The 23929-nt window shown below is 58.2% G+C and overlaps 1 protein-coding gene across 1 annotated transcript; it reads right to left on the bottom strand.

Moving 5' to 3' along the window:
* Positions 1 to 10805, bottom strand: GDF10 (growth differentiation factor 10). Its single transcript, XM_062215274.1, has 3 exons — positions 10499 to 10805; positions 2096 to 3003; positions 1 to 192 (listed from the first exon to the last, which is right to left on the bottom strand). The coding sequence occupies exons 1-3, from the start codon at positions 10803 to 10805 to the stop codon at positions 1 to 3; spliced, it is 1407 nt and encodes a 468-aa protein (XP_062071258.1).
* Positions 10806 to 23929: the final 13124 nt, after the last annotated feature.

Here is a 23929-nt window from a genome sequence, read left to right as displayed (position 1 = left end):
TTAGCGGCAGGCGCAGGTCTCCACGGACATGTTGGGGTACACCTTCAGAACCACGTTCCGGCTCTCGTCCAGGAACAGCACCCCGAGGGAGCTCATCTTGTCGGGGACGCAGCAGGGCCCCGGCACTCCGGGCACCACACCCACGGCCCTGACGATGCTCTGGATGGTGGCGTGGTTGGACGGACGGACGACCTGCAAGGGGCGGGGGCAGAAGGGTTACTCCAGCGCTCCTGCCGTCTCCCGCACACTGGCGTCAGGGCCCCAGCCCACACTGCTCTGCCCTGCTGTGGGCCCAGGGCCCCAGGCAAAGACCAGATCACCAAGCCCGGGGCACGTTTTCCCTGCAAGAAAAGCTAGCTAGCTTCTAGCTTCCCGCAGGGACGCCACAACCCTTACCGGGCACTGGCCACTAGAGGGCGCTCGCGCCTCACACAGCCCTACGAATGCAGGGTTGCGGGCAGGGGAAGCCGAGGAAGGCGCTCCGGCCCGGGCTGCCAGGGCGTGGACTGCTGCAGACACGCCTCCTGGGTGACCGTGCCCTAGGCACCGAAGCGGCCGCCCCAGGCCTCGCTGCAGGGAGCTGACGCTCCCCAGGTGTGTCTGATTTGGAGCGACAGGTGCTGCTCCGCCCCATCGTACCATCCTACCTGTTTTACCTGGTGTGTGAGACCTTCATTTTACTGAACACACTGAGGCTTAATTTAAGTAGGGGAAGATGTTTGGCTCAGCGGAGACACTGCTTGGGACACCATCCCCAACTACGCCACGTTTTCTACAAGGTGCAGCTGACCAGAAAAATCCTTTGGTGCTTATGCGGGAGTCTGGGACACCTGCACCTGCAGAGCTTGGGCTGGTGCCTTGTGTACTGGGGGGTGGCGAGAGCCAGCTGATAAGGCAAGCACAGTGCTGACGTGGCCACGTCACTCCTGCAGACCCAGCCTCTCTGTGAACCACCTCTTCCTGCCCCCCTTCCCTCTACAGGGCTTTAGGGAGAAGCCCTAGAATCCCCAAGCAGGTTAATCACCCTCCCTCCCATGTCTGGCCCGGGCTTTCCCAGATGGCTGATTTATTTACATTCAAATTGGATTTATGCACTGACTTCCTTCTTTGGAGGGGAAGGCATTACCTGGCCTCAAAGTAGCTAAGCAGATGGAAACTGTGACGTGGAGGGCAGCCAGCCCGCCACCGTGCAGACCACAGGGAAAGGGACCGACAGGGCCACAGCCCAGCCCGGAGGGAGGCTGAGGGTCTCAAAGGCCAGGCCAGGGCCATGGATAAAACAGCGCACAGGGAGAAGTCGCTGTCCTGTGGGTCCTTGTGCTGAGCTGGATGGAGGAGGAAGCCCACCCACTCTGGGGGAGCCACAGAGGCTGCTGGTCCCAGAAGCCAGTGCCCTGAGGCCCCCACTGGCAGCAGGTGCCATGGCTTTGGCCTGGAAGGGACATGCGCTGCCTACAGGGGGCAGCATGCACGCAGCCTATGTAGTGAGTGCTCCCAGGAGCACACTTCTAAACAGATGGCTTGTCAGGGCCAGCATTTTGGCCTTGCAGGTGAAGCTGCTGCCTGCAGTGCCAGCATCCCATATGAGTGCTGGTTCGAGCCCCGGCTGCTCCACTTTCCGATCCAGCTCCCTGATAATGCACCTAGGGAATCAGCAGATGATGGCCTAAGTCCTTGGGCCCCTGCACCCATGCGGGAGACCTGGATGAAGCTCCTGGCTCCTGGCTTTAGCTTGGCCCAGCCCTTACAATTGTAGAATAGACCAGTGATGGAAGAGCTCTCTCTCTCTCTCTAACTCTGCCTATCAAATAAAATCAATAAATCCTTGGTGTGTGGGGGGGGGACTCCTCTTGTTTTTCAAAACAAAAATGTTCTTAATTTAAAATTCCAATTTAGCCAAGTCAGCACGTTCAAAAGCTAAAGCCAAAACAAATCCGAGGGCTGCGTCCACCCAGTTGGCTGCCACTTGGCCACTGTGACCTACCTGTTCTGTGCCTAGAGCCAGATGCGGGGTGTTATTGTACCCATTTTGCAGATGGGGCAATCAAGGCCTTGCAGGTAGAGGGACCTGCAGGGGTCTGGGGTCAGGCCCTACCTTGGGCATGGGGAACTCGCAAGCGCCCGCGCAGTAGTAGGCGTCGAAGGCCTTGGGTGAGATGATCCACTCGTTCCAGCCGATGTCTGCGAAGTCCACCTTGAGGTACCGCCGGGAGCAGACCCGGGGCTCATCCCACTGCCTCCTGCGGGCTTTCTGCATCGTTTTCTCGTCGAAGTCCAGCACCTGCGAGGAGGCGGCGGCGGCGAACAGCTCCGGGCCCTTCCTGCGGCGGTCCCTGCGCCCCGGCCTTGGCCTCAGCGCTCGCAAGGGGCCCGGCCACAGCTCGTGCTTGTGGTGACGCGGGCCGTGCGCGGCGGCCGGCGCCCGCCTCTCGTGCAACCCGGGCAGTTCGTTGTCGTGCAGCGGCCCGGAGGCCTGCGCGGCCGCCCGGCGCACGCGGGGGTCGCTGGAGCCGTTGGGGGCCGCGCGCGGCTCGGGGTCCCCGGCCTGGAAGGGGTCGTATCGCTGCAGGGTCACGGCCACGCTGTTGGGCTCCGAGATGGCCAGATCGTTGGCGTAGACGAGGATGTAGGGCGCGTGGGCGCCGGGCCTGTGCAGGCCTGGGCTCTTGTCCCCGGGGTCGAGCTGCGCGGACAGGAGCAGCTCACCGTCTCTGCGGGCCGCCTGCACCACGGCTGAGATGTCCCGGGCCTGCCAGAGGCCGCGCGGCGGCGGCGGCGGCGCCAGGGCCAGGGCAGCGCGGAGCAGCCCCTGCGTGGCCGCGTTGTGCGGGAGGCTGCGGAGGAGCAGGTGTGGGCGCGCCGGCGGGCCCGCGGCCAGTCCGCGCGCCGGGGGCCACCGCCGCTGCGGCTCCAAGTAGAAGTGAAAGGTGGCCGTGAGGATCATCTCCGAATCCTGCATGGACGTCAGATTGAAGACATACACGGCCTTCTGGTCGACCACGTCTGCCGGAGGGAGAACACACCGCGGCCCGTTAGCTGCCCGCCGACCTCGCGCCCTGCTCCGCGGGCTCTCCAGCCCAGGGCCCAGAACTGTGTGTGCAGGGAAGGTCCCCAAATCGCCCCGCAGGGCTCACGTTTGACGGAAGGGGGCGCCCTTGGTTGTCCTCAAAGAACAAACTGGGAATGAGGTTGGGGACTGGCAGTGTCCCACTGCGGAAGGAAGGGAAAGGAGGGGGGGAGAAGGAGGAGAGAGGGAGGGAGGGAGGGAGGGAGGGAGGGAGAAGCTCTGTGGGGCCATGGACTCTGCCCAGGCTCAGCCCCGGCCAAGTCCTTTCTTGGATTCGGAGGGGAGCAAGTGTGTTTCCTGTTGCCCTGTGATGCTGCCGCCCAGCAGGTGACCTGTGTGGCAGGGGCCCAGCCCCTCCCTCCCCCTGCCACCGTGACCCCCTACTGGCAGAGCCAGAAGAGGAGAGAGCTCCCCAGCCTGGGAGAGGTGTGTGTGGGGGTGATGCTGGGTTCCCCAAGACCATGGCTTGGGGTTCCACCTCTCTGACACCTGTAGCTACCACATTCTTTTTCAATCAGAATCTTCAGTTCTAAGTTCTTCCTTTCTGATGGGAAGGAGGCAAAATTCCACCGTAGGTTTTCCCTTACTCTTAAGCAGGGAGGAAAGCAGACGAACATCCAGGGGGTCACAGCTCAGGTGACACTCCTAGACATCACCTTATCCTCATGACACCCCCACCAGGGAGGCGACAGGTCCCTCAGTGGCTCCGGCCATCAACCGCAGCACAGAGCCCTGATACACACGTGAACTTGGCTTTCCCACACGCATGGCCATGAGCGCCAGGGGCTTGATCCCTATTTTGGCCAGCCCTCAGGGGTTCTGGCCATCATGTCTGCGGTCACAGGGAGCCCACCCCTTAGGGGTCAGCCTGTTCTTGAAGACTTTCCCGGATGGGAGCTGTTGAGGTCCAGATGGGTCACCCCAACTGCAGCACAGGTGGGCCCCCAAGCTGGTCCTCTCTGTGTGCACCTGCACGCATGCATGCAGGGGACTTCAGGCTGAGAGCAGGGACATTACACGAAGTCCTCGGCTTGGAGAAGACCCTGAAGAGAAGTCCCTCTGGCCTAGCCACTGTGCTGGTCCCTGGCTCACAGTGGGAAAGGCCCCTCCCCTCTCCCCCCTTCCTCATTTCTCCCAATAAATACTTGGCCAACCTTCTTCTCTAACAGTGGGGCTGCATTGGGACCAGGCGACGGTGATCAGTGGAGGCCTCAGCCTTCTGGGAGAGCAGGCTGATGATGACAGTGACAAGGCCAGCAGCAGTGTCCCCATCCCATCACTTTCATAGGGCACTGTCCCAGGGCGCCCCAGGGTGCTGGTGCTGCAGCTCAGAGCCTTCCATTGACACTAAACCAAAACTCCATCTTTCACCAACACGAGGCCTGCTTGTCCTGCCTGCATCTCCACCTTTGTCCCCAGCACAGCCCTGTCCCTCTGCCCCACCTCTTCCTTCATGGCTCCTCCCCCAGGTGTTGCTCCACCCCCTTTCAGGTCTATGCTCAAATGCCATCCCTCACAAGTGTTGGGAAGTCCCACTCCATCTCTCTGCATCTCAGCAGCTCCGGACATCCTGGCTCGTGTTTGCTTGGTCCTTGTGTCCCCACAGAGCCCCTGCAGAGCCTGTGAGCTCCTGGAGGGCAGGGCCATGTTTTCCTCTTTGCTGGATCCTCGGGCCGGTCGTGCTCAGAGCTGTGTGTCACTGCAGCGTGGGACTCCCCGCACACATCCTGCCCAGGAAGCCCCAGGCCTGTCAGTTAGCACAGGGGGCTCCTGCTGCTGTCCAGGAGCACAGAGAGTGTATCCTTAGGAAGTCCACAGGCTTCGTCTGGTCTGCAAAGACGCAGTAGATGTGCAAATCCAGCTCTCTAGCCAGAACTTCCCTCCTGTGTTCTCTCTACATAGGAATACAGCATCCTTGGTCGGAAGTGTGACTTTTGGATCTGCGGTATTTTCAGACTTGCAGATGGGTAAGATCACTTCCGGATGGCCCAAGTCTAAACAGGGAGTTCCCTTAGGCCTCACATCCACCTTCCACACACTCTGTGTGCTCGGGTACACACACAGCCTGAAGGCGATTCTATACAATGTTTTCCGTGTGCTAGGGTTCTGACTGGGGCCCGTCACATGAGGTCAGGTGTGGAATTTTCCACTTGTGGGCACTCTCAAAGTTGGGGATTCTGGAGCACTTGTGATGTGGGGTTTCCGGTGGGGGATGCTCAGCCTGTAACAGTGTTTACCAGTTATGGAGTTCTGAGCTCCAGGTACGTGCTTGGCCCCGTGCTGGCGGCTCTGCATGCCTAGGTCCTCACTTCACCATGAGGGAGAAAGCCAAGGGCATGCATTCTGCACACAAAGCTGGAGCCCCAGAGAGGCCAGATCACCTGCCCAAGGCCACACAGTCAGGCTTGGCTAACCTTGAGCCCACGCCCTTTGCCCCCATACCCTCTGGCTATAAATCAGACATGCCTAAGAGCAAATGGACAGACTGTCACTGCCACGTGTTTTGCAAGCACAGGTCACTTTTGAGATGTTTCTGGGTTCCGACTCACTAGGCAGGGAAGGACCAAGCTTACCTCTCCGTGCGTACATCTCTGGAATGCCCAGTAATCTGACCGCTATGCTGGGCACCCAGCCTCCTTCCTGAGGGCACTGGGGTGGGGGAAGGGACCTCCTAGCCCAGTGGTGCCTGTAAGTTCTCTGCTGGCCAAACCTCAGCCAAGAGCAGCCCTTCAGATGGCTCTGCCAGTAAATAATTAATTAAAAAGATGTATTGATTTGAAAGCCAGAGAGAGCTGCTGGTTCATTCCCCAAATGGCCACAATGGCAAGGGCTGAGCAGGCTGAAGCTAAGAGCCAGGAACTTCATCCAGGTCTCCCACCTGGGTGGCAGGGCCCAAGCACTTGGGCCATCTTCTTCTGCTTTCCCAGGTGCATTAGCAGGGAGCTGGATGGGGAGTGGAGCAGCCGGGACTTGAACCGGCACCCATATGGGATGCTGGCATTGCAAGTGGCAGCCTGACCTGCTGCAGCACTCATCCAGAGCTGTACTTCCTCCATTCCCCTGAAACGGCCACCAGGGTGACTAGCGTGAGAAGGCTGGGTGAAGGCAGCAAGGGGTGGGCCAGCCTGGGGTGGCCATGGAGAGGGACAGGGGCCCGATTTGTCCTGAGCATCAGCTTCCATGCAGAATCCAGTGAACCTCCTGCTTGCATCGCTTGCTAGCTGAGGGGCCTTGGGCAAGTCCTGGGATCTCCTTGTGCCTCCGTTTCCTCATCGGTAAAGGGGCGAAAGTTGTGAGATCGGCTCTGCAGAGCTCGCTCACAGCGCAATGTCTGGCACCCAGCACAGGCTAGGAACACAGCGGCCAGGTGGCTGCAGGGGCTGGCACCGCCTCAGGACACCACGCCATCACTGCTACCCCTCCTGTCCCAGGAGACCGCCCTGCCTCTTCCTCTCCTGCCCCTCCTGCTTCTATTCTACCCCCAGTCCCTGCTGGCTTTGCCTCCTGAATGCTGTTTCCTGCCCTCCAGAAGCTTCGTTCCGGGGCCGACTTCAAGGACAACAGGACTCTCAGAACTGTCACCCCCATTATGTGACACTCATGCTTCAAAACTGAAGAGGTGTTCAAAAAGTTCATGGAAATGTGTATGATGAGAAAACTCTTCATTTCAAAAGTGATTGGCTACAAGATCAACTTCTAATTTTTGCAGGAACTTTTTGCAGTATCCCCCTTTCCCTCTGGTTGTATCTGGGTGTGTGATTAGAGATGCTGTTTTTCACTGCGGTCCCTCTGTGATTTCTAGACTTTCCCCAGTACATACACATTCCTTTTATAACCTCTCTGCTCTCTCTCCTCGCCCCCTCTCTCCCCTGCAGCCCCTCTCTTTCCTCCATCCTTGCTGTCTGTCACATACAGCCTCAGCAGGTGCCACCTCATTGCCTACAGACAGACTCCTAACACTCAAAGCTCTCCACCGCCTGACTGCTTCCTGCTCATCCACCTCTCTCCCCTACCTCTCTCTCTGCACTTTATTTCCTCGTTAAAGCCAAACTCCCTCCCGGCAGCTCCTGACGCTCCGAGGGCTGCCTCACTTCCACACTTGCTGAAACTGAACCTGCACTCCAAAGTCCCCTGGGGCCTCACCTGCTCTGCAAAGGCGTCCTGGACCTCTCACTACCCGGTTCATCTCTCCATGGCACTGCTATCCCACCACCCCATTCTTCTGCCTGGTTCTCCCCGCCATCCCAGCCCCCATGAGCTTTCGTGGACCAAGCCAGCACCTGTGCGCGGCTATGTCCTTTCGGCTCACAGCACCTGCTACCAAACAGGGTGCTTAGGGTATAGCAGGGAGCTGACATGAACTTGACTTGGGGCAGTTTTTGACAGAGGAGTATGTGGCGTTACTCATTTTGGAGAGGAAGGACCTCACTCAAGTTCAGTGTCACACTGGAGGTTAAGGAAGCTTACATTTCAACAAGGGTCATTCTGCAGGAGTGTGAGGTGTGAACAGTCTAGCCCAGCCCTTGGCGCTGCAGGAGTAAGGGCTCCTAAACAAACGGTTGACGCTTACGTGTGCCAGGAATGGTTTTCAGCACTTGACGTGTGTCTCCGTTTATTTTATAAAAATCGCTATCAGGAAGGGAGGATTTTTAACCCAATTTTCCAAGTGAAAAAAAAAAAAAAAACAACAACAACAAAACTCTGGGTCATGGTCAAGTCCCCCACCTCAGTCACAGCACTGGGTGCTTGCACCTCCCAGTCCAGCTCACAGGCTGTCCTTCGGAGCTGACTTGGTGACGGCGAAGCAGCAGATACCCAGTCAAGACCAGACTGGAGCCCCGCCCTGGTGGCCCCACTCATGAGATGAGGGGCTCTGCTCAGGCCCACACCTCCTTCCACGCACAGAGCAGATGTGGTCGCAATGGTCAAGCCACTGCTTGAGGGGCCGGCGCTGTGGCATAGCAGGTGAAGCCTCCATCTCTGGGGCCAGCACCCCATATGGGTCCTCCTGGCTGCTCCACTTCCAACCCAACTCTCTGCTAATGGCCAGGGATAGCAGTGGAGCATGGCCCAAGTGCTTGGGTCCCTGCACCCATGGAGGAGACCTGGAAGAAGCTCCTGGCTCCTGGCTTCATATCAGCCCAGCTCTGGCCATTGCAGCTATTTGGAGAGTGAACCAGTGGATGGAAGATTTCTCTGTCTCTGTCTCTCTCTCTCTCTCTCCCTATCTCTCCTTCTCTCTTTCTGCAACTCTGCCTTTTAAATAAATAAATCTTAAAAAAAAAAAAGGCACTTCTTGGGATGCCCACATCCCTATGGGAGTGCTGGTTCAACTTCCAAGTCCTCCACTTTCAGTCCAGCTTCCTAATAATGCACCTGGGAAGGCAACAGATGATGGCCCAAGTACTTGGGCCCCTGTACCCACATGGACCTGGATGGAGCTTCTGGCTCCTGGCGTTGGGCTGGTGCAGCCCTGGCTGTTGTGGCCTTTGGGAAATGAACCAGTGGATGGAAGACCTCTCTTTCTGTCTCTGTCTCTTCTTTTCTCTCTGTCACTCTGCCTTTCAAATAAATAAATAAATCTTAGAAACAGACCAAAAAAAGCAGCAGGCACGCTGAGGCTGGCAAAGCCAACACAGATGACTCAAGGGACGGAGTGAGAAATCAACCCCCCCACCCTACGCTAAGCATAAAACCTTCCTTGTCCCACCCAATCCTTACCTGCTCACTACACACACAAGGCAATGGATGCCCAGAGACCTGCAACGTGTACCACAGCACACAGCCAGAGGCTGGAGAAGCTGGGCTTTGTGCCCAAGTTCATCTCCGGGTTCCAAAAAAACAAGAGGGATTTGTCAGACAGTTCCAGATTGTTCCAGAATTCTGATTTCCCAGACACGTCTGCTCCACACTGCCCCTCCCAGGGCCTGGGCTCCGAGCTGATGGGCATGAGGCAGCAAGGTGAAGGCAGCGAGAACACTACAGCTTGGCCACGGGCACCACACCCAAGTCTCCTCACGTGGCTCATGGGAGTGCTGGCTATGAAGTTCTGTCTCCAGGACCTTGTGGTAGTGGTGGGGGGGGTGGTTAACACCCCACGCTCCACTGTTACGTATCCCAGCCCATTCCACAAAGCAGAGACAGAAACGTGCACCTCCACACGCAGGCCTGTCCCCAGGGGCAGCAAGGTCCCTGCTTCATCAAGAACAAGGTCCACTCGACACCCATACAAACCCAGACTGCTCAGCCCCCGCTCTGTCCTCCCTGGGGAACGCCATGCACCAATAGCCACCTGGGCTGGGCTGGGCTCGAACCCACACATATGGCTTCATTTCCTCTGCCCTGCAGCCCCCCGGGGCAGATCCTGTATGCTCTGCCCATGTCATAGGTGAGGGCCCTCAAGCCCACTCGGGACTCGCCCGGGTCATGCTCCTGACAGATACCTCTACTATGGCTTCCCTGACTACCCTCGCTCCAGGAATGGACTCCAGGCAGTGGCCGAGGGATACGGGAGCCACCAAGGCTGCTCGGTGGAGGACCAGGGCTTGCAGCCTCTCTGGTGGAGAGGCCCAGCTCCCCATATCTGGCTCTGAGGTCACGAGTGCTACACTGGGTCCCACTGTGTGACCCCCGGCAGTCTGGCCCCAAGGCTGGGCTAGCTCCTCTCCACCTCCAGAGGGGAGCCTGAGCACGGAGGGGGGTTTCTCCTGATGAATGGCCTCCTCCCCCACAGGCTGCAGGGGACCCCCACCCACAGCTTCTGGAACAGCATTCTGCAGCCATGAGTGGTCACCATGACAACAAGGGTCTTCCCACCACCCCTGCACCTCCACTTGCCCTGGGAGCCTGTAGATACAGCCCGGCCTGGCTCCATCCAGGACGAGCAGCGAGGCAGGAAAGGGGTGGGATGCTCCCACTGCCCAAGCTCCTGGCCCCTACCTCAAACCCTTGTGGCCTGATGAACTTCACGCTCAGTCCCATGTACCCAAGGTCCTTCCCAGGCCACTCGGCTACCTCTGCCACCCAAACTGCTAACACGCCCCAGGCCCGAGGCTCCGGCTTCTTGCCTGGACCCTGGGGCCTGGTGTTCTATTAGGGTTGCCTGATGTCCTCTTGGGGGTGTGCCCTCCTCAGCCAGCAAGAGCCCCCCCACACTTGACCCCTGGGGAACCAGGACACTTCCCCAACCCATGTCCCATGGCCGCCCTGCATATGGGATCGTGTGTGTCCAGCAAAAGTGGGAGTCCCTGGGGGCGGGACCTCGGTGCCACGCAGGTGTGCCTACTGCAAGCTCACAGCCTGAATCGTCAGTGAATGAATGAATGAGTGAACAGAAGGAAGAGCAGAAGCGGCGTGTCGAGTCGGGGAGGGCTGACAAGGGAGCCAGCCCGCGGAGTGGGGAGAGGGGGTGCAGAGGCACCCACTACTTACCCAGCCGGGCACGGAAGCTGCGGACCGTGTTGCCCGCTCCAGGCCGTGCGCCCCGCCGGCTGTACTTCTCGTAAAGCCGAAGCATGTGGACAGCGACCATGTCCTGGGCGCCAGGGCCCAGTGTGGCGGCCGCGTCCCCCGGGGACGGCTGCGGGTCCTCGTCCCCTCGCAGGCCGTCGGCGGCCGCGGACCAGGCAGGGGCCGTGTGGCTGCCGCCTGCGTCCCGGAGCAGCAGCAGAAACAGCGGCAGCAGCGGCAGCAGCGGGGGCTCCAGCCTCGGACCGGTCCGAGCGGGGCCACGAGCCATGGTGGGGTGACGCCGGCGAAGGACCGGAGCCCTGGAGGAGGAGGAGGAGGAGGAGGAGGGAGAGCGCGGGCGCACCGGGGGCGGCTGCCCGACTCCGCGGCGGGAAGGCGCGCGGGGGAGCCCGGGCAGTCGAGGGGCGCGGGGCGTTGGGTCCCGAGATGCGCGCGGGACTGGCGGCCGGGAGCCCCCGGGGCCGCGGTCACGGCCGTTGGGAGCCCCAGCGGAGCCGAGACGAGCAGGAGCCGGGGCGCTGCCTGGGAGGACTCGCGCGGAGGAACTTCGCAGCCCACGGAGCGCCGGGCTCGGCGGGCTCGAGGGGGCGGGGCGGGACGGGGCGGGGCGGCCGGCGGTGCCCTCGGGGGGACCCGGCTGCTCTCACCCCGGGACCACTGCCGCCGACAGCGTCCCCGGCCCGGCTGCCGTGTACGTGCGCGCGCCAGGGTGTGCGCCCGCGAGTGTTGGGGGGGGGCGTGGGCGTGGGCGAGCGCGCGCCCCGCTCCCGCGCCTGGAGCCCGAGACCCGGCCCTGGGACCGGCTGCTGTGTGTCGGCGCCGCAGCCTGGCCGGGGCCCGGGCCATGCGGGGGCTGGGCTGCTTTTGGAGGGGGCCCGCCTGCCGGGTTGCCCCCGCAATGGCATGCGCCGGCTGAGGTTGCAAGCCGACAGCTCGCCCAGCAAGACCGGGGAGGGGGGTGTGTGTGCGCGCCCCAGTTGCTTCTGAGCCAATGCGCGTCGGAAACCCTGCCTGGGCAGGCTCTGAGAAGAAAGGCTCTGGCCCCCAAAGCTCGCAGCGGTGGGAGCAACAGCCAGATTCTGATGCAGAATCAGCTGAGTAGGGGACCCCGCCTTTTCCACAGTGCTTACAGTTGAAGGAACAAGGCCCCCATGAGGCTGAGACCTGGAGTCTAAAGCGAGGAGCTTTCAAGTTGCTTTAAAACCTTTGCAAAGCATCAGAGCGAGAGAGAGGGGCGAGGGTGGTGGCTCTCCTGAGGCTGGGCCCCAGGGAAGGGAGGGTGAAGGGAGTCTGGTGGACGCGTGGAGTGGGAGATCTGGAGTCTGGTCTTCCCTCTCTAGCAGGATTTCCTGTCCATGGCTGGAATCCAGGGACCCCGTGGGTCTGCTGGGTTGTTTTTTTTTTTTTTTTTAGGCTGTTTTTTATTTTTGCTAATCTTAACTGAAATTCAGTGTTTGCTAACAGAAATGCAGGCAACCAGCCACACTGGTATGAGGTGTGGGACTTTGTCACCATCACCCGCCACCCGCTGATGTTTTCCTATCACAGGAGAGGTGCCGGCTACATCCTAAAGTCCTGTTTTTGCTTCTCGCCACTTTAAAATTGGAGGCATTGTTTGGCCGGCTGGGAGTCAGTTAATGAATTAATAAATAAAGGACTTCAAACGGTTTGTGGAATTCAAAGATAAGTTCATGTTGGTGCCAAAAAAAATTGAAATCCATGCATAGTTTTATCACCATGTTTTTTTTCTATGAACTTTTTGAAGATCCTTCATCTGCATGGACATCAATATTTTCTTTTGCGCGGACATAAACTTATCTTTTAATTCCATTCTCCCTGAGCTCTTTGAAATCGCCTGGGATGGGCCTCTCACTATGTTACTATGTTGCAAACTTGTCTTTTAAAAATAGTTTTGGTAACTGCCTTCTAGTTATTGGTTTCCTTTATAACTGTTCATGTTTGATCGTATGCATTTCAAAACATTCTTTTGAGAAGGCATCATCTCACTGAGTCAGGATCCTAAGGGCCCCCCACCCCACCCCCCAGGGTCCCTAGGAGGGCAGCATGGCGCCCAAGGAGCCTTAGTTCCCAGGAACTGTCCCTGCTGCATTCCGGGGCACTATTTGCCAACCCGCGAATGCTCTGTTCCCTTTGCTGGGTAACATTAGGTTCTGACAGCCAAAAGAGTTACTTTTCTTGGAGGGCTCACAATGCAATAATTGAAAAATTGCTGGAGAAACCTTCTGTGGGTGTGCAAAACACAACCCGTTTGGCATTTGTTAAGCTCTCTTGGTGTCAAGCGCGAGGCCATCCCATGGAGAGCCTCAGCCTGGAAGGGACATTTTATTTATTCCGCAATGAAGCTCCCACTGCATTCGACAACCCGGGAGCAACATTTGTTCTGTGAACCGGGTTTCAAAAAACAGGGCGCACAGAGACCAGGGGATTGAGCCAGTCGAAGCCTGGGGCCTTGGTGAATCTCTCCTTATAAATGGTCCAAGCCATCTTTTATTGCTCCCTCCCCCACCCCACCCCAGCTCCCTGCTTCTCCCTGTGCCCATCACTTCCCTTCGGAGCCCCCCACCACCACCACTTCTCCCCCACAACGCCCCTGACCTGCACCGCCTGGGGGTAACCTCTGCCCAGGGGCAGTTTTGTCTCTGCTGGGGCCCGTACACAATCGGGGCCTGTGAAAAGCGGGGTGAGTCTGCGGGAGGCCGGCACAAGCTGGGCTATTCGGGATCCCTGTCCGTGAAAGGCTCCCGGCCCTCCTTAACTCATTCCCGGCTCCATTCAAGGCGGCCCGAGGGTCAGGCTTCAGCCCGCACTAAAACCTGTAGGCTACGGCTCCTCTGACATTGTTGGGAAAGAATTAAGGCATCAGCTGGGGCCGGCTAATATTTCTTGCCTCATTTTATGGCTGAACAGCGGGATTGTAAAGTCGCGAACACTAGAGCCGCTGTGGCTCTCTTTCATGTAGCCGGGATGATGGGATAAAAATGTGTTTGGTAAAGCAATTCAGATTACCACCGGGTCACATCCTCGCTGGCTCCCAGCACGGCCCCCGCGCCGGCCTGGCCGAGGGAAGGAACAATGTCTGTGCCATCACAGCTCATGCAGAACAGGGCTTCCAGCCTGGAAAGGAGCTAATTGTGGAGCCGGCCAGCCAGGGTGTTTTAGGAGCTCGGGCCGCGGCTGCAACTATGAGCTGAGATGGCGGGCTGTGTGGATGGCTACAAGTCCTCCCAGCTCCGAGGTCTGAGAGCTTCCTGCACAATCTTCCCGAGCCTGGGAGAACCCCAATCTGAGCTCTCCACACACACCCCGCCCTTGGCAGGGGTGGCGCATGCTGGGAGCTTGAACTTGCCAACTGGGATGGAGAGTGCTCTCTGCAGAGAGGTGTGAGGTTGTTTGGGGGTGCCCTCCGCCTTTGGGGCCTCTCTGCCATGCACTATCTCAGCAGTTGTAGGGTCTCCATGAGGATACAGGGTTAGGTGAGACAGAGACTAGCACCTGGGCTAGTTCTAAAACAGGCTTGCCTGTGTCTGTCTGTCCATCAAGAATGAAATGTTCCCGTAGAAAAAAAAAATGTTACATGATGTTGTCCAGTTAGTTTGTTGCTGGGAAGTCTACAGCACTCACCAGTCCTTGGGTGCAGCCCCTTGGCCTCTCTGAACCCTGGTAACCTCCCCTTTCAATAAAAAGGCTGACCCCAGACCCTGTTTCAGCCGCAAAGCTCCACTCTCGGGTCTGTGGCCTCATGCCAACCCATTTCTTGGATGTTGAGAGGATCCGTACAACCCTGCAAAGCCAGTTGGGACTGGGTTCCTGTGTTTATTCTCACGACTTCCTGGCTGTGTGACTTTCAGCTACTTCCTTGCCCTCTCGGGGCCTGGGTTTCGTAGCTCTAAAAGAGGACAAGTGCAGGCTGCTCCCTGGATGATCAGTAAGGTTTTAGCATGAGGGTGCCGCCATTCATCCACCTTGAGTGGAGCCTGTAGCCCATTTCATGTGGACCAGACACTGGGAATCTGGGGAGAGGGTCTCGCCTGGCTGTTCCTTGCTCTGTAGGGAAAACGCACTTCCTAGCACACAGTGCCAAGAGCTAAGAGGGAAAGGCGCGGGGGGAGGTGTCCCTGGGTGAGGAAGTCACAGACCCCTGTCCCCAAGCCGCTGTGATCAGTGTGTGCCGATCCCCAGCCCAAGACGGAGAGGATGATTTACAGGTCTCCCTGTGGATGTTCAAAGCTCTTAGGCCTACGGACAAAAGGCATGTGTAGGACTCCCTGTTCTCGTTCGGGGCCTGAGCTGTGGGGCGCTAGAGACAGGAATCCCAGGGCCGCCCCAGGCCGCCGGGCCGGAGCGCCATAAATCTGTAAAATAACAAGCACCAAGGACTTTATAATCAAGGACAGATTTTTATTCTTTGCTCTGGCAAAATCCATCCGCGGAGTTCACGTTTTATAGCGGAGTGACTGCTCTCAGCCCCTACCCTCTTTCTGGCCGTCGGGGGGCAACCGGGAGAATCAAAGCCAGCCCCTCCGAAGGCACGACTTCCCCGGGGGCGGGACCCCGGCTCTCCCGCGGCTTCCTGGGGTGGTGCAGGCCATTCATTTCTGTTTTGCTAAAATACCCGTGACATGTGACTCAACCAGGATTACAGGACATTGTCTGGGCAGTAATCTGAGCCGGCGTGGGCTCCGGTTTGATGAACTACAGTGCTCTCTGAGCAAACATGGGAATTGGGATTACTCCTCGTGAAGGCTGAACACTGGGACTATTTAGGAGAGGGACAGATGAATGCAGCACTGTGGGAGCGACAATTTGAAGGGGGCGGCTTTGGGGGAGGGGGCTGTGGGGGCGGGGGGTGGGGGGGGGGGGTGTGCGTGTGTGTTTGAGTTGGCCAGAGCCTGCCTGTTAAGAGCTGTCTGTGGGACAGGCAGCCTGAGGGACACTTTGAGAATGAAGAGTCCTTTGGTCTCCTTCCAACCCCGCGCATGCGCTGCTGTGCGGGGGGGGGGGGGGGGCGGAGCCTGGCGTCCTCATCCTGTCATTCAGGTTCCTTGCCACCTGGCCTTTGCCATGCCTCTCATGCCCAGGAATTCCGAGCATTCCCTGAGTCCTCATCCCAGCCCTCTTCTCTGGCACCTTCAGGTGACAGCAGTAGGTGCCGGGATGTACCCCCAAATCCCCCACCCCAGGACCCAGGCACACGTGTCCCCAGCTGCCAGCACTGTTGGGTGCAGATGGCTCTCGGCTGAGCCCTTCCCAAGAAGGGCTGGCAGCCAGCTCGCATCGCTGCCTCACCCAGCGTCACCTCCCTCACTGGGGACCGCCTAATGCAATGATCAGGCCACGCAGGTATGGCTCCAGGATGCTCCAGGGGGCTGTGTTGGGGCCCCTGTGTCACATTCAGCTCCTCCCTCTGGCCATCCCTGTTCCCCTCACGCCCCTAGAGGCGCGGTGGGACCAGCACTACCGCTTATACCTCTGTGCTTACCTTGCCATCCCATAGTCTCTTTCCTGAGACACCTGGTCTAAGGCACAGCTCAGGGGCTTAAATATGAAGACAGCAGAGGTGGTTGGATTCTGAACCCCGCTTTGCAAAAGTTAAGCCCCTGAATAGAAAGGACTGGGGCCCTGAGATTTGGAGGCAGAGGACCTTGGTTGATGCACCCGAGAAGCTTACAGCCCTGGGTCTCCGCACACACTCTGGGCCTGAGGGAGTGGCGCCCACATCCTCAGCTTGGAGATGAGGCTGGTTGGGTGGGCCTTTGGCCAGGCGGTTAATACTCAATAGTGTAGACACCTGAGTCCCGGGTCAGAGCATCTGGCTTCAGTTCTCGGCTCTGTTCCTAATTCCGGCTTCCTGTGAATACACAGGAGGCAGTGGTGGAGTCCCTGCCACCCAAGCGGGCAACTTGGGCTGAGTTCCCAGCTCCTGGGAGTTCCATGCCCCCCACCCCAGCAGCCCCAGTCCCTCAAACGGAAATAAAAGTTAAGATGATACAGACATTCGTCCTTCTCGTCACCTGCCCACAGCCATCCCCTGGCTGCCGGGTGAAAATTGGGATCTTGTCCCCGTCTTACCCACCGTGGGCAGAGCTGGCCTAGGAAGGGGATGGGGGAGGCACCGTACACTTGAGGCTCTTCAGAGGCAGCGCCTGAAGCGGCTGGGGGAAAGCGTTGGCTGGGGCAGAGCTCTCTCCCACGATTCGAGGTTTATACCATGGCAGGGGCCCAAGGGGACGGGGCGGATATGTTTATCACTGCCTCCCGGATGCTTGGAAAAAGCAGAAGCCTGCACTAAACAATTTATCTGTGCCAAAGGTGTTGCAGTAACTGGGCGTGTCTCCCCAAGTAGACCTGGAAGTGGATTTGCTTGATCAGAGGCAACACGCGAGGCTGGGACACCACCGCGTGTCTGCACCAGCGAAGGGCTCCACAGGAGACCCTCCATCTGCCTGAGTGATACGGCACCTGCTAGGGCGAGGGCACAAGCACCGTGCAGAGCCTCAGGGTGGCTGCCGTCTGAAGGTTGGGGCCGGGGGGGGGGGGGGAGACGGGGATGACAGGGTCTCTAAACGGGGGAGTGTCTAAGGAACGAAGCGGCAGAGGTGCCGAACGAGAAACACGGCGTCCCTGGGGGCCGGACTGATGGGCAGCCGACGAGCGTGTGTGCAAGCTCCACGGTTCAAAAAAAGTCAAGACTGGCCAAAGGCTGCAGCTGACAACCTCCCCAGAAGGAATGGCCCTCTTGCCCAATTCCCGGACCCGAGCCAGTTTTTAGAAAAGGAACACACTGAGTGAAAGAGAGGCTGGGCCCCAGCAGGAAGGCTATTGCAACACCACAGGAAACAAGGAGATGGGGATGACCCTCCTGCTCCCCCAAAGGGACCCAGGGCCATTTGCTCAGGGGGAGGGGGCACCCGTCCGCTCCAACGATGGATGGACAGGCTCTGAGCTGACCTTGACAGCGAGGATCCCCCTGTGAGAGGGGAGTATCGGATCCATGGAGGCCAGTTCTGGCCTAGCTCCCCAAGCCCCTGCACTCCTGGCTACTCCATTTCCCCAAGCCCCCAGTGCAAAGACGGAAGGCACATCGTTGGTAGCTCTGCCAGGGTCTGCAGAGTAACAGCTAGGGCAGTAGGGAAGCTTCTAGAGCTATTCTCTATCCCCGGCCCCAGCTAGATCCAGCAAGGTTGTGTCCCAAGGGTGAGGGCGGTAGAGCCTAGCAGCATCTCATGAGTCACTGGTCCGGCCAATGAGACACCAGACAATGTGCTAGCGAGGGACACACATGCCTGCCGACGCAGTCCAATGCTGCAGCCATGCCAGATGCGCTGTCTTGGCTGGAGCAGACTGGCATGGCCCTGGGTGCGTGCTCTGTAGCCTTCGACTCAGTGAGCGTGTCCCTTTTCATTGGATCTCAGCGAAGTTTCTTAGCAGTTTTCTTGGCCACGGTGCAGGGCCCTGTGTGCATTTACAGTTGTGTGCCTTTCTTTGCCTAGGGCCATTGTTGGCTCTACTGCCTCTGTCACAGTGGAGCGGATGGCCTTGGGCCATCTTGGCTATTCCACTGAGCAGCCCATGAGCCCTCAGTGTTGAGGACTCCCTGCTAATCAGACTAAACCAGCAAGAAACGGCACGGGCTTTGGAGACCTTAGGAAGACATCTGCTCTGCAGGGGGTGGGTGAGGCAGTCTGTGAGTGTTGGAAGGCCTGCCACACCTGTGAGCCTTGACACCCAGTAGCCAGGGCTGTCCAGCCTGCCCCTTTCCCTGCCCACCCTCCCACCCAGGGACACCAATGCTGGGCCCTGAGAAGACCCCCATCCCTGGCTGATCAAGCCAATTGGTGCGAGGATGATTAACTAGTCTTTCCACCCTGTATACTTACTGTGGGTATTTGCCATCCTTCCTGCAAAGTCCCTGCCTGGACCACCAGACCACCATCCGCTCCTTCAGGACCCTCTGTGACATAGCACTGGATCTAGAGACTTGCCTTATACCGAAGCAGCCACTGCTGTGGACACAGGCCAGTGGGACCTCCTGGAATCGTCACATCTCAATGCTAGAGCATTGGAAAGAACGGCTGGAGCTGTACCCTCCCCCACAGCGCAACACATGCCCTAAACCAGTAGCCAACATGCAATATCCCCAGCTGGTAGGCGTCATTGGTCCCAGAGCCAGAGTGTGGAAGCGGGAGTGGTTGCCCCTTGTCAGGGCCATTGTGCTTCCTCAGCTCCAGGCCTGTGGCTCTGGAGGTCCTGGGCCCCTAGGAGGAGTGTGTCTACCAGTGGTCATAGTGATAGGTGCTGTCCAATCTCTCTCAGCTCCCATGTCTTCAGACCAGTGGGGAGGGAGAGGAGGCACCACCCTGCATGTGCCACGGGCCCTCTTCTGTAGCACTGGGCAGGGAGGCTGTGGTTAGCCCCCAGGGGCTCCCCTGGGGTATCTTGGACTTCCCTGCAGGACTCTGATGGCAAAGAGAAGACGTCCAGAGCCACAGCCTGAAAAAGACACAGTGAGCCCAGGGATGAGAGTCTGGTCCACCCCATCGGATGGTGTAGGTAAGTCAATCAAGACACTAACTGAGATAGAGAATAATCTAGAACGAGTGGTAGGTGAGGAGGGCCTGAGGTCCCAAACCCGGCAGCACCAACAGGTGCCATATCCACATCTCTCACTAGCCCAGGCCGAATCCTGGGCATGAGCACAGTTCCCAGGCAGGAAGAGGACTCCCACCTTGAGCGCGTGGCCCATGCTCTGGAGAAGGGGGATTGTGGTGCACACTGCCGTGCTGCCCAGCACCCCTCGAGACACAGCAAGCAAGCCCTGGCTCCCCAGTTGCCCGGAGTGTCTCCTGCTGCCCCTGGCTCCCAGCTGAGGCCCTGTCTCAGCTACCTGAAGGGGGCGCCCTGACTCAGCCACATCTCCGCTTCTGGGGCATCTGTTGTAGCTGGTCTACATGGAGCTGCCTTGCCTCTATCTGGGACCACTCTAAGAGGGCATCACAGCTCAGAGCTGCTTGGGGGAGCAAACCTAACCCCTACTGTGTCCCATCAGCTTTCCTCTTCCTCACAGGGGGCGGGCCAGGTCCCCCACCCCTGCGGTGCTCAGTCTGAACCTGATTCCTGGGCTACTCATGGGACACAGCAATGGGGAGGCATCTGGCAACCTTGTGTCAACTGCTCACTCCTTCATCTATGAGGAATATCATTTTTCTTCTGGGATCTGTCTGCCATCTCTCTCATACTTCTAGATTCCCCTTTGAGAGAGAGGAAGAGTGAAGAGTGGAGAGGGGAGAGGGGAGAGGGGAGAGGGAGAGGGGAGAGGAGAAAGGGAGAGGAAGAGGGAGAGAACAGCCTGGGGCTGGAGTTGTGGCACAGCGGATATAACTGCCACTTGTGACACCAGCATCCCATATCAGAGTGACGGTTAGAGTCCTAGTTGCTCCACTTCCTATTTTGCTCCTTGCTAATGTGGCTGGGAAGGCAGTAGAAGATGGCCCTGCCACCCACATGGGACACCAGGATGGAGTTCCTGGCTCCTGGCCAAGCCTGGCCATTGTGACCATTTGGAAACTAATCCGGCAGATGGAAACTCTCTCTCTCTCTCTCTCTCTCTCTCTGTGTGTGTGTGTGTGTGTCTCCATCTGTCTCTGTCAATATGCCTTTCAAATAAATAAAATGAACCTTAAAAAAAAAGAGCAGCCTGCAAGTTCAAAAGAAATTCACAAGCCTGTGTTTCTTTTATTTATTTTTATGGTTCACTTCTATTTATAACAAGGATTGCTGGTTTTCCACTTCACACTTGAGAAGTAAAGATTTGGCTAAAAATAAATTTAAGTGAAGCTGAATTGGTGTAAAGAAGAAACCAAGGAAATGAGAGTTCCAGCAGGTTCCATGAAGGTTATTAACAGAGCGTCTGCCCCAGTGGCTCTCTTGCCCAGGCCCTGCACTAAGCAAAGATAGTTACTCCTGCCCATAAAACATGTCAGCCGAGTGAGTGGGCGACTCTGTGCCTGATTCCACAGAGAGGCTTTGAACGCTGAGTCTTCCACTTCCTCCCTGTTCTAGCTTCTGCACCCAGCCTGGGCCGCCTCCTGCCAGGTCGGAGCTGCAGGCAGATGCACCTGCTACTCGTCTTGCCCGCCTCTGGGGCAGGTGGAGTGGGCAGGATTCTGCCACACTCCCAGAATTCTGCCCCTGGTAGGCACACCCTTTGGGATTCCACCCTGTGCATGGGGGAGACCTTTGACCATGAGGCACAGGGCTCCTGTGATTAGCTCACGTTCTGCAGCATCTGCAGCAAAAGCAATGGGATTTTGCATAAGCAACCAAAACCCCGAATCAGCTGATGAGTTCATGAAAGGGGCGATTACCCTGGGTAATTGAGAGAGGGCCTGGAGGCAGGAGTTCGGCCCAGTGTCCCATAGCAGATCACCAGTGTGATTCCCAACTTCGGCTCCTGACTGTTGAATGGACAGAGGGAAGTAGTGGTGATGGCTCAAGTAATTGGGTTCCTGCCACCCACATGGGAGACCTGCATTGTGTGCCAAGCTGTGGTCCCAGCAGTCTTGGGATGTTCTGACTTGAGGACCTGGCTAAACCTTCCCCGTGGTGCCTTCCACCAGGGAAAATGGGATGTGTGGGAAGGGGAGGAGGGGAGGGGAGGGGTGGGAAGAGGGGAGGGGAGGGGAGGGGTGGGGAGGGGTTACCGTCTTCAGCAGCCTTGCAGCTCTACCCTTACCTTGTGTGGTGCAGGTGAGGGACAGGCCCAGTCCTGCCCTCTGGTGCTCAAGGTGGTGGTCTCTGGGAGTCCCTCGGAGCCCAGCCTCCTCTGCCACATGGCCGCTAGCCACCCCCCACTTCCACCCCCAAAGGACATCCCTTCTCTCTCTTTGACTGCACCTGCTGGTCGGCTTCCCCCACCTGCCTCCTGGCTAGGTCTGCGCTGCTTGAGAAAACACCTGCTCCTTGTGTCGCCCACCCCCGGCTCAGGGATGAGCCCCTCTCCTCACAGCCCTGGGCCAGCCCTTCAGCTTGGACCCCCGGGCTCTGTGTGGTCGTACCTGTCCACTCCCACCCCTCCACCATGCACCTGCCTCTGAGTGGCAGTGCTGCACCCCCTCTCCCAGGCCTCCTGCCAGTCCCGGCCTTGGATTCCCGCCCTTGCCCTGGGCTGGGGTGCTCACCACTGTGGGACCCTCCTTGCTTGCCTGCACCCCTCAGCTGGTCTCTTTTGCCCTCCCTCCCCCCAGCACCTTCCGATGCCTCACCTGTTCAGCCCCCGTCCTCATCAGCTCTAAGCAAACCCAGGCCACTGCAGGGATATAGGTTGCTCTGTCTGCCCAGCAGGGTTTCACTCTTTTTTAAAGATTCATTTATTTGTTGAAAGGCATAGTGAGAGCGCGAGAGAATAAGAGAGAGACACACACACACACACAGACCCACCCCCAGTCTTGATCTGCTTTCATGCCCCAAGCTGTGTTGGTCAGTGTCTCAAAAAGACTATAGGGAAACCCCCAAGACAGGCTACTTGGTAAGGAAAAGAGGTTGACTGTGGCTCACGGTTCTGCAGGTGCAAGGTCTTGGGTGGTGGTGGTCGGGGAGGGGGGTGTCTCACCTGCTGGTGGTCTTCCCGGGAGCAGAGGCCCTCGGCAGCTAAGAGCATGAATGGCAAGCAACAGGGAGCACAGCTGTCTGACTGCATCGGTGGGGTCTTGTCCCCCCTCCTGTAAAGCCAGCAGCATTCTACCTGAGCTGATATCTTCCCAAAGACCCACCTCCAAACACCAGGCTTCAGGGCTTCAGCTCCTGCTTGTGTCTAGGGGCACAAGTTCATGCCCGAGCCACAGCACAGGGTCAAGTTCTAGCTTGTCCCCATCTCTCTCGCTGCATCACGGGCTGGGATGGGCCCCAGGCAGCCTGTGCGGGGCTGGTCCTGCAAGGACCCGATCCTTCACACTAGGGGCTCCTGGGGAGACCGTGGCTGGCAGGAGTCTGCGGTGTGTCCAGAGAGTGAAGTGGGCCTCCCTCCAGGACGGAAGCATGTGAGGGCGGATGCTCCCCAGTGGTTCACAGCTCCTCTGCCTCCCCAGAGCCCTGCTCGTGAGGCCGGAGGAAGGAAGAGTAACAAACCAGACATGCTCAGCTTCGAAGGATTTGCCGGTCCTCATGATCTACACAAACGCTGAGGACGTGGAGCTAGAACAACAGAGAATACGGGATTGATGGACTCAGACAAGCGAGCTGTTTAGAGGGGGTACAGCCAGCCTTGGGGAAAACTCAGAGTAGGGACCTCAACATTGTGGGCCCCCTCCTACCCTTCCATCTTTCTCTCCCTGCCTCCCTCCCTCCCTCATCAAAATGAAAACGGCTTTAATGTTCATTTATCCGATAATGAATGCTGGGCTGCTATAAAAAGTGAGGGCGGCGTGTTAGACGTTACCGTCTCAGCCAAAGGGCAGAGCGCTTTTTCTGTGATGGGCCAGGCAGTAAATATTATGGGTTTTGTGGGCAGTGTGGTCTCAACTTGGCTTCTGAAACAACCACAGACAATATCTAAATAAATGGTCATGGCCGTGTGCCAATAAAACTTTATTCACAAAACCAGATGGGGGCTGTGGTTTGCCGACGCCTGCCGTAGATGCTTTCTGTCTCAGGTGTCAGTGCCATTCTCTCCCATGGGGAGCAGGGAGGGGTGAGGCTCTGGGCTGTCTCTCCGCCATAGTTTATGGCCAGAGAGGAAGGCCAGACTGAGCGCAGCCCAGGGAGAGAATGCCAGCGGAGGACTCTGCTTGGCCTGCTGGAGAGCCAATCACGGAGGGCGATCGGCGGCAGGGGCTCTCTGATTGGCTCTTGGCAGCGAAGGGTCCTGCGGGATCTGATGAAGGGTGAGCTGCCTGGGGCACGCGGACTGATCAACATCTTGTACATTGTGTATCCTGTGACCCGTAGCTTCCGAGAAATCAGTCTCGATTGTTAGCGGGGCGTGCTTTTTAAAAAGAGTAGAATTTTCCGCTTGTGCCATCTCAGCGTCCACTGTTCCCCACGCAGGAGTTTAGTTCCCACCCCGCCCCTCCTCATCTTTGTAAATGCACCGCAGACTTCAGCCTGCGTCTCCACGTTGCGTCCTTCAGGCCAAAGGGACTCTCCCCGGTATTGGACTCCTGGGACTGCTGGCTTTCTGGTTGATGTTTTCCACCATCCCATGGACCTTCTCCAAGTGCGTATCTTGTCTCAAAGAGGCCAGGCTCTGGGAGGCATTGGCCGGTCAGATCCCATCGCGACATAGCTTTGCTGTGGTCTCTGTGGACCTGGCCAGCCTGGGGCACACAAGCTGTGCTGCAGCCAATCGTACCTTAGAGATCCTGCGGTCCCCACCTG

Source organism: Lepus europaeus, chromosome 17 (assembly GCF_033115175.1).
Source record: "Lepus europaeus isolate LE1 chromosome 17, mLepTim1.pri, whole genome shotgun sequence".
Classification (NCBI taxonomy): Eukaryota; Metazoa; Chordata; class Mammalia; order Lagomorpha; family Leporidae; genus Lepus; species Lepus europaeus.
This window is presented reverse-complemented; position numbering and strand designations above follow the sequence as displayed.